Source organism: Daktulosphaira vitifoliae, unplaced genomic scaffold (assembly GCF_025091365.1).
Source record: "Daktulosphaira vitifoliae isolate Bord-2020 unplaced genomic scaffold, ASM2509136v1 Scaffold_3, whole genome shotgun sequence".
NCBI classification, from domain to species: domain Eukaryota; kingdom Metazoa; phylum Arthropoda; class Insecta; order Hemiptera; family Phylloxeridae; genus Daktulosphaira; species Daktulosphaira vitifoliae.
In genome coordinates this window covers 1,960,842-1,971,283 of record NW_026099574.1, presented here as the reverse complement: position 1 = coordinate 1,971,283, position 10,442 = coordinate 1,960,842, and the positions used below count along the sequence as shown (strand labels likewise).

General features: G+C 23.7%; 1 protein-coding gene and 1 long non-coding RNA gene across 2 annotated transcripts; both read left to right on the top strand.

The window, feature by feature from the left end:
* The first annotated feature begins 6,017 nt into the window (after nt 1-6,017).
* Nucleotides 6,018-9,544, top strand: LOC126901164 (endoplasmic reticulum resident protein 44-like). Its single transcript, XM_050677458.1, has 7 exons — nt 6,018-6,248; nt 6,314-6,467; nt 7,705-7,860; nt 7,922-8,109; nt 8,466-8,581; nt 8,669-8,970; nt 9,056-9,544. The coding sequence occupies exons 1-7, from the start codon at nt 6,189-6,191 to the stop codon at nt 9,403-9,405; spliced, it is 1,326 nt and encodes a 441-aa protein (XP_050533415.1). The 5' UTR covers nt 6,018-6,188; the 3' UTR covers nt 9,406-9,544.
* Nucleotides 8,116-8,361, top strand: LOC126901165 (uncharacterized). Its single transcript, XR_007702987.1, has 2 exons — nt 8,116-8,262; nt 8,329-8,361. It is a non-coding gene; the product is annotated as an uncharacterized LOC126901165 (long non-coding RNA).
* Nucleotides 9,545-10,442: the final 898 nt, after the last annotated feature.

Here is a 10,442-nt window from a genome sequence, read left to right as displayed (position 1 = left end):
ATTATTTTACACATTTTAAATGAAATGTAAAGAAAAAATTTAAGATAGCTATTTCATAGAGTAGATTTTAAGAAAAATTTTGGTAAAAAAATATCTTATTAATATTCAGTAGCATTTTAAAATTTTAATTTTTATGTATTATTTTACGATATTAAACATTGAATACGTGTTGAGAAAAGGACAGAAGAAACACTATCTTTTCATGATTACTATAATTAGGAGGTGTGTAACATTTTCTATGAAAATTACTTACGCTTTTGAATGAAGTGATTAGTAATAATTGCCTTATCAAATTTCTTATCATCGTATTAATACCTAGTTTGTAAATATAATAGACCTTATATTTAGTATAATATAAATCTTGACTCGTTATAAATAAATTCTAATTTTAGTTAATATAAGTAGATTTATTTACTAAAGACATACTCTGAAAAGATAAAACTACTTATTAAGTTATAGGTATTGTTCGTGTATTTATTTGAATTAATGCCGGTCATTACGACGTTAACAATTTTCATGGAAAAATGCATACACATATTAAATTTAGTGTGAAAAGATGGCTTACGGAGATTGCCACGAACTGATGATACCCCGACATTCATTTACTCCGACACTGTAAAAAAATTCTCCGAATACATTTACTCCGACAACAATTACTACGAATACCTGGTTACAAAAATTTGGATGTTACTACGACGACGAATACTCCGAATAGGACTATTAATTGATTGCTCCGAATGAAATTAGCTCCGAATATCGATTATTCGCGAAATCGATTAAAAAATTATCAAATTTCGGAGTAGATGAATATCGTAGCAATATATTATCTGATGGAAAAATATAACCCTTATCACTAATTAATAAATATTAATTAATATAATAAAATAGCGTTATAATTGATTACTGTCTATTAACGAATAATTATTACAATAAAGATCCCCGAAATGTATCCGACTTTTGATAAAATAGGTACATAAAGGTAACATAACTGGTGTGAGCCCTTAAATTTTTTTTTGGAGGGGAAAGAAGAGCGATTCCAATTTTCAGACGTAAAATCTTTTTTACCTCTCCTTATTAGTGCTTATTATAACATTGTAAGCACATTAATATTATAACATTCAATTAGTTTAGTTAAAAAATATAGAGGTACGTTTTTATGATGATAGTATTCGTTATTAAACAGATGCGTTTATAAAGATATTCGGTATCCCATTCTCTAAAACTGTCATTACAATTAGTGTCATATGAAATCAAACAAAAATATGATTTAATATCATTTCATTGTTCAAAGGTGGGTAACGAAATTAATTTAGTCCAGTTTGGATTTGACCGCAATCTGGAGAGACTTGAGGGGGCTTTGTCTCCTAAAATTCTGCCATAGATTATACCGAAAATGAATTAATTTGTATTTCTTGTTGTATAGAAATATTTTTTTAGATTAGGTAAAAAATTATGTAATTAGAGTTCCCAAATATTTTGTTGCAATACTCCTACGCTCTAGTCAAATTAAGTAAACACAAGGCAGTTATAAGTTAATAGTGAACAATAGTTTATGATTTATCATAAACTTACAAAAATCTTCTGTTAAGTAAATTGGTTTTAAACTTAACTAACTCGATTAAAAATATGCAGTTAATTCATTAAATAATAGTTCAATTTTTTTCATTTGCATTATGATTATTTGAAGTTTTGTCAAATACACGTATAGAGTGAAATATTTTAATTTATAAGCATGATTGATAATCAAACAATTATTCATTTTTTCTCATTAAATGGAAATCAAATATAATAATGTAATATTGAAACTGTACAACTTTTTTTATAGGACATATATATATATATAATTACATTTTTACAAAACATAATACATTACATTACGTGATTTTATTTTGAAAATTAATTTTTATTTTTTTTGGAATATGCTTTCATATTCTAAAAAGTACATATAAAATTAATTCAAATTTTAAAAAAAACTTCATTTTGTATTTATAAAACAATACATTTGTATTTGCAGGATACGTGTTAAGCTAACGAGATGAAAACATTGGCAAAATAATCATCTTTTCGCAGTGTCGGCCTGGCTCAGAAGGCCCTCATTAAATTTAAGATTTTTTTTCTCACTGGACCACTGAGAAAATTGTCCAACAAATTTAATTATTATTAAAAAAAGGAAAGGCTATTCAGATATTTTTTTCAAGGAAATATTAAACTGATTTCAATAAATGTATATTAGATTTTAAACAAAAAGAACTTTAAATAAATAATTTTTTACTCCTTAATATTTTTAACTTTTCTTTGAGCACCACCACTGGAGATTATAATGGTTTTACTTATAATTTAACATTGATTATAAAACTCATGTCACAAAATTAAATTTTTTTAACGATGAGTTAATATATTTTTAATTTTAGATGACACACAGAATTTTTAAATAAGAAAAAATTAATTCTACTTATATATAACCAAAACTTACTAATTCTTAGCATAACTCATATTAGACTTGTAGCAAAACTTACACAGTTTAATACTATTTTAATTTTTTTTAATATAAGTTAAAAATAATTTTAGTAATTAATTTTCAATTAAAATTGCTGAAAGAAAAATTAATCATACTCTTCTGAGTCTATAAAAACCTATTGGAAGAAACTTCCAGAAAGTAATAAGACTAAAAAAAATGTGTTCAACAATTACTGCATTGAAGTTGGATATACTGTGTTATTTTATACTTAGATATCCTAATGCAGCACAGGAAAAAATCCAGACATACCCAAGAATGATTTTATATTGTACAAACAATTTTATGTGTTATATTAGTTATTATTTTTTAATATTACACACTTAGGAATTAATCACTAATAAAATTGCACAAGACAATTTTTACAACACATATTTGTTATAGTAAAATTAGTTTTCAAATGGATCTCTTAGATGTTAAAAAATAAGTTACTATTAGATAAAATTTTGTGGATCGACTGAAAAAACAGTTAACTAACAGTTTTTTGATTTGATGAAAATATTTTGTAATTATTGGATAATTAAAAAATAAAATTCTCAAAGATAAATATATATTCTAACAATAGAGAAAACTTTTTCAAAAATGTACATTTGTATTAAACACTATTAATTTTATGTAACTTAATGAATGACTATTATCATTCGAGTATTAATAACGGCTTAAATGCATTTTACCACCCCATCGAGATTTTTCAAATTTTTTTTTTTAAATCAATTTAGTTTTTCATACCGACTAAGAATATATAAAAATTTTTTGTCGGCGAAGTCTAGTTTAAAAGTTATGAGCTTTCAAAGATTTCAATAATCATATACAAATTTTGTTATATACTGCTGTTTTTTTTTGATAATTTTCATTAATTAACTATAAAAAGTATTCTCGATGATGTAGTTACCGAGGAATAGTAAATTTAAGAGTATTTATGAGTACATTAAACGTGTTAAGGTAGTGTTGAAGTAAATAAATTTAATTTTTTTTGATCTATTTTTTCAATATTATATCACCATTTTAACATCAAGGTTTTATACTTGTTGGGTCACTGAGAATTTCAGTCGAATGGTTTTAAATAGGTTGGGTTTGGGGGCGTGAGCCCCCATCCCATGAGAGTCCCGAAGGGGCTCGAATCGGTCACCGGAGCCGGCAGGCGTAGGTGACCACAACTTATATTTAAATGGGTTTGTATAACTCAACATTATAACATTAAGATATTAGTAAGTATATTTTGATACCTCAACAACTTAACTAATATCAACAATATCTAATGTAATAGTATTTTTTTTTGTTTACAACAAGTGTTAATTGGTGTACATAATAAACAGTAAAAATTTTTATTTTGTTGAATTAACAATTCTATGTAAAACACCACATCGTGGTCTTTTTTTTTTTTGCTCAAATTGAATTAATTGAGTTTCTTGTTATTTTTATTTCGTATTGCGTAAATTTGATGTGCGTAGTTTTGAAAAAAAAATTTGGAAAATCCTTATTTTTAAAGATAATTTTGGTTTTAGGATTTTTAGAATGAGGATATTATGTAATAATTACGTCATTATAGTTTCACAATAGTATCATGAGAAAAAATCCCAAAAATTAACAAAAAAAAAAAAAATTTTTGAGCTATTTTTAGTTTTTGACGTTTCAACTTTAAAAAGCTATAACTTTTGAACCAATTTTTTCCGACAATTTTTTCAAACACTTTTGAAAAAAGCATTGAAAAATACACGTTTAAAACAAAAAAAAAATGAAAAAACTCGATGGGGCTGTAAAATGCATTTGTTCCATTAATAACATATGTCAAATGTGAGAAATTGTACCAGAAAATAATAAGCAAAATGTATATTATTGTATAATAACTATAGTAGCAAATAAATGCTAATTGAATAGAACATTTAAATTTTACAATATTATTAATAATAATATAATTAATTTAATAATGTAGTGTTTCTGTAGCCACGTGACCCTGACGTTGCAACATATACGATCAATGCGCCCTATTACTAACAATACAATCGAAATATAATATAACTTTCGATGCATAATCAAACTATCGATAATGTCGGAGTTTTTACTGTCTCATTTTTTAAATTTAATGTCGGAGTAAAATCCGTCGTAATTTTGGTAACCTATGATATCAGATGGTCGGAGTACCAGATGTTCGTAACAATTACTACTTTGTCAAATGTCGAAGTATGTAAATGTCGGAGCATCATCAATTCGTGGCAAAGGTGCTCTCCCGCCAGCGTTTTATATCGTAGAATAAATAAAGAAAAATCCGAATTTTTATCAAATTTAAAATGTTACAGAAAATTAACTACAAAACATTAACGAGAAATGTTTTCCCCAAATTATTTCTTAAAATTGATTCTAAAAAATGGCTATTTTGAATTTTTTTTTAAACATTTCTCGTAAATTTTTAAAATTATATATTTTTTTTTATTTAATTATAAAAATGATATTTATTACATCATTATTATAGCCCATAAGTATATTAAATATTAAAAAAAATATTAATTGTATCAAAAGTTATTTAAGTTGTCAGCGAGTGTCATTCTGTATATCGTGTACTCAAATAACTTGTACTTAATTGCTAAATTAAAAAAAAATATTTGAAAGAAGTTTCTTTAATTGCTTATAAGGCTACCAACTTAACTATTTGAACTTATATGTTCATGAATTCTTAAATTTTACAATAGGAGCTTCCACACAGATGTAGTTTAACCATTTTTTTTAGCGAACAGTTTAAGGTCAGAATTTTTTATAACCAAGGCCTTTATTTTTTTTATACTCTACTGTAAAAAACCAAAAAAAAAAAAAATTACAGTATAGGGTAAAGGTTTCAGTTATTGGCTTAAGAAAAAATACAGGTTTAAATCTGATAAAATACAGTTTTAATCGATACAAATGTTAATAAATTTTGAATTTCGCTATCAGAATTTGTATTAGATAGTTACCAATTTTTAAATTTTTGTTGTTTAAATTATGTTTTTTACAAAATAATCAAAAAATAGTTATTTGCACCTTTATTATTCCATAAGAACTAATGTCATTTAGATTAGACAGTTATGGACCTTTTTTTAATTGACACCGTCTTGAAAAATGGATTTAATACCTTTTAAAGTTAGATAATAATTTAATTTTTGAAAAAAATATAAAGTGAATAATTAACCTAATTATTAAAAAAAAAAAAAATTAATTTTTATAATCAAGACACTTTTACTGATAAAATTCTTTTATCTGGTAATAATTTCATTCTATATCAGTTGAGTAAGCTACAGTCTACTAGTCAAAAGAATAATATATTTTTTGACTTAATTCATTCTTGTATTGAACAATTACAATGTCAAATTTGTATACAACACCCCTTCTAAAAAAGATTAGTGTTCTGATTTTTATAAATCATAAATTTTTATCACCGTCATTAAAGGTCAACTCCTAATTAAATATAACAAATATCTCTTATCAAATTTTTAAGAAATCCTCAGGGGTACTAATTAGCCTTATCAGTCGATATTAACATCGTTACGTTTTACCGGATGACGTCTAAATTGTTAATGAATAGTTACAAATTTTAAACGGAAAGTTAGTGCTATAATTTATTTGAATGACAATTATTTATTTATAAATTAATATCATTGGAATTTTTTTCGTGCCAATGTTTTCTACATTATACTTATAAAACATGATTTTTAATTCCTGGACTTCGTTTATTAATATACTGTTTATATTATTGATCTCTTGTGTAAGTTTAATATGTTATTTTTACTAAAATCTAAATATGTATAAATTATATATGTTTCCTAATAGGCTTTATTGCATTTAAATTCAATACAATGTAAAAGTAGGTTAGACCATAGTATACAAAGTAACAGTATACATTTTGATGAAGATGTGCAACTTGAAACCAAAATTGTGGATGGTGCTCTACCTCTTAATAGTAAAAATATTGATATGACATTAGGTAATTTTTATTCTAAAAAATTATTACTAAATAGTTTTATTGTGCTATTAGGTTATAGAAAAACAAATATTGGTATTTAGATAGTACATATTATTTATGTAATACATTTTACTATATACATAGGCAAAGGTGATTTTTTAAGTCTTATAGTAAATTTTACCCCACCAATAAATGTACAAAATTGGGTTAATTTTTAAAAAATAATGTTAAAAATATATATAAAAACAACATTATATTATATTATTAAAAAAAAATTCTATTTGGGTATGAATTGATATAGTAAATTATTCTTAATAACATTTTAGTTCAATTTTGTGTAATTAACTAGAAATTTTTAATTTGTTATCAACATAAGTTAATATCCAGTTTTAATTATACATTAATTACTTAGTAATTTTATCATTTTTATAAAAAATTTTCTTGATAATTATTTTTTTTGTTTTATATTGTATATATATAATTCATAGCTTACAATATTTCTCTTAATTCTAACATATTAGTGAAATGGTTATTAGTTATGGAAAAATTCAAAGAGCCAAAAATTTTGTTTAATGTATCAATATTATGTTACAAGAAATACCTATCTAAAAATAATAGTCATTAAAGTTATTAATGTTTGTGATATTATTTATATAGAGAAGCACTACAAAAGTATTTCATACTCAAAAGTTAAGTAAATAATCTATTTAAATTGAATTCAAAGTCTATTAATATAAGTTTTATTGTTAGTAAATATATAAATATTATAATTTTTATTACTTTATTTTTTATCAGCTCAGGAAAAAATGTTATATAATTTAAGTTTATACACTTTATTAAAATATGTGGTTAAATCTTCTCTTCTACCTAATTTCTTGATATATTCATATAAAAATATTAGATTTTATTGGATTTGAACTAAAATAATAATGGCATTAATTGAAATTATATCTTAAAAAAAAGTTTTCTTCATTCTTTGTAGAAAATAAATAAATAAATGCATTTTAAAATGTACACATTATAGAAACATTTTTCAAATATTGTAACTGTAGTAAAATAATTATATACAGTGTGATTCTTTAACTAGACTTGATGTAATATCTACAAATATTTTACAATTTCCTAAGTATTATAAATTTTAAAAGTTTTTAAATGGTAATATTATTTTTTAACTGCTTACATATTGAAAAATTATAGGAATACCTAGGTACTATGAGTTTCTTTGAATGCTTATTTGATTTATGGTTATTTGTTGTAGCATCCAATGAGCTTGTTATAATTAACTTTTATGCAGACTGGTGTCGATTTAGTGGTATGCTTACTCCAATATTTAATGAAGCTGCTAATAAAATTGCTGAATTATACAAGCAACCTGGCAAAGTTGTCCTAGGAAAAGTAGACTGTGATACTGAAAGTAAGTTACACTTTTAGTGTTAGTAATTGGTTTTATAATTCATTTTTTATTTGTATTTCAGCTGCTGTAGCTTCCAGATTTCAAATAACTAAATATCCTACTATAAAAGTATTGATAAATGGTCAACCTGCTAAACGAGAATACAGGGGTAAGAGATCAGTTGATGCATTTGTATCTTATGTACAAAACCAACTCGAAGACCCAGTTCAAGACGTATCAAATTTAGTTGTTTCTAAAGATACTATCGATGTAAGAAGATTGCTTATTTTTGGAAAAAAAATGTTTAATTTAGTAATTTAAAAGAATTATTCCACCATAAAGCACTGTGAAAAGCACAAAGTCTTTTCTTTATAAGAACTTTTTTTAAGTTTGATGTTTATGGCTATCTAGCATTGAAAACAGGTTATGACATTATTATATGTCCATCAAAATTTATTTTTATTTATGTATTTGGTATTTGTATTATAGGATGTATTTCTGAACTGGTTTATTTAAATACGGTATTTATTATAATCATTACTCCCAATTAAATTTCAGTAGCGGATAATGTATTAGTTATTTATTAGAATAAATGTTGAAAAAATAACTTTTTTTTGATTATACAGGAAAAAAAAAGGGTTATTGTTGGTTATATTCATAATAAAGAATCCAAGGATTATCATGTGTTTAAAAAAGTTGCTAAAAATCTCAAAGATGATTGTGGCTTTTATGTTGGGATTGGGTAATTAAAAATTATGTTTTACAATTAAAATGATTTTTATTTAAAATATGATGATATATAATTCAGTACATTTATCTCTTTTGTTAGTGTATCATTTGGGGCATCTCATGGTCTCACATCAAATGACACTATAGTTGTATTTAGGCCAGATCATTCTTCTCCAGAATCAGAACACTTAAAATTTGAAGGTGAACCCTCAGATTACGATGCTTTGAATATTTGGGCTACTTCTAATTGTGTACCAATGGTTCGTGAAATAACATTTGAAAATGCTGAAGAAATCACTGAAGAAGGCTTACCATTCTTTATATTTTTTTACAACCCTAATAATCTTGAATCGGTTAAAAAATTTAAGGAAATCGTAAGCACTCATCTCTTAGAAGAAAAACGTAAATAGTCCAAATTTTTTAACAAGCTTGATTATTACCATAAAAATATTTAATTAATAGGAAATGTTTCATTCATAATTTTCAGAGAGAGTCAATTTTTTGACAGCTGATGGTTTAAAGTTTGCTCATCCATTACAACATTTAGGAAAACAAGAATCTGACTTACCAGTAATAGTAATTGATAGTTTCAAACATATGTATCAACTACCAAAAGATGTGGATTACACACAACATGACCGTTTAAAACAGTTTATTGATGATCTCTATTCTGGCAAATTGCATAGAGAATATCATTTAGGTCCTCAAGATATAATAATTACTGAGTTAGTAAATAATGATCAACCAATTGAACAAAAGACATGGCCTCCTGAATCAACATTTAAGAAATTGGCACCTTCTAAAAATCGATATACTTTGCTAAAAGAAGAGTTGTAAATAAAAATAATTTAAATTTGTCCAACTATTATTACACAGCTATATTTCTCTTGAACTTAAATGCTTTTCTTTTATTGTACTATTATCTGTATTATCTTTACCAAGATTTTAATAAAAACAAAGGATTATTTATTTTTTATTTCACCCATTTAATAAATTATATGTGATTGGAAGAAAGATATTTTTTATGCAAATTATTATGAATATTATTGTATTCTTTTAAATGTTGTCTTAAAAGTATAATAATACTTTCTTTTGTTGCGAATTTTCATAATTTGGTGATTTAACTATTCTTAATTCTCAATTTACTATAAACAGTACAATTAATATATTTTTAATATTATTATTATTATAAATAATAAATAATTAATTTAAATATTATATTATTTAATTTGTTATATTACATTATTTATAATATATAGTATTTAGCCTTCTAATGTATTTGTATAAATCTAATACTTAAAATACTGATAGAATTTTTGACCAATTTACTATCTTATTTAAATAATTATTAATTGAAAAAATTTTTACCAATTTTTATTGAACAAAAAATGTCCATTGATATTGTGATATTGGAATGTGTTTTTTTTTTTATGCCTAATATACAGGTGGTCGAGAATATTTTGACAAATCTAATAACTTACAAATAAATTAAATTTTTTATTATTTATATTTCATAATTAAAAATATGATTTTAATATAGTTCAAAACTGAAAATTATCAATAAAAAAAAATATTGCATATTTATTGGAGCAAAATTATTAAATTTGTCAAAATATTATGGACCACTGTGTATTATTTTTCATGTAATCTATATAAATAATTTTTAAGTACTTTACTCATTTTTATTAAATTGTTAAAAGTGTTTTTTATTTTACATTTAATATTTGTTAAATAATTAAGTTTAAATGAGAAAAATGTAATTATTCATATTTTGGATATAAAGTAATTATACTTTATTATTATAAAAAAAATATTGTTCAATTATTATGTTTTTTAATATTTGTGGAATTTTATTATCTTTACATTAAATTGCT

Excerpts from the sequence above, each read along its gene's own strand:
- LOC126901164 (XM_050677458.1), top strand. The coding sequence starts at position 6,189 with ATGATTTTTAATTCCTGGACTTCGTTTATTAATATACTGTTTATATTA. Across the intron at positions 6,468-7,704 it reads AAATATTGATATGACATTAG|CATCCAATGAGCTTGTTATA; the intron begins GTAATTTTTATT and ends TATTTGTTGTAG. Across the intron at positions 8,110-8,465 it reads TTTCTAAAGATACTATCGAT|GAAAAAAAAAGGGTTATTGT; the intron begins GTAAGAAGATTG and ends TTGATTATACAG.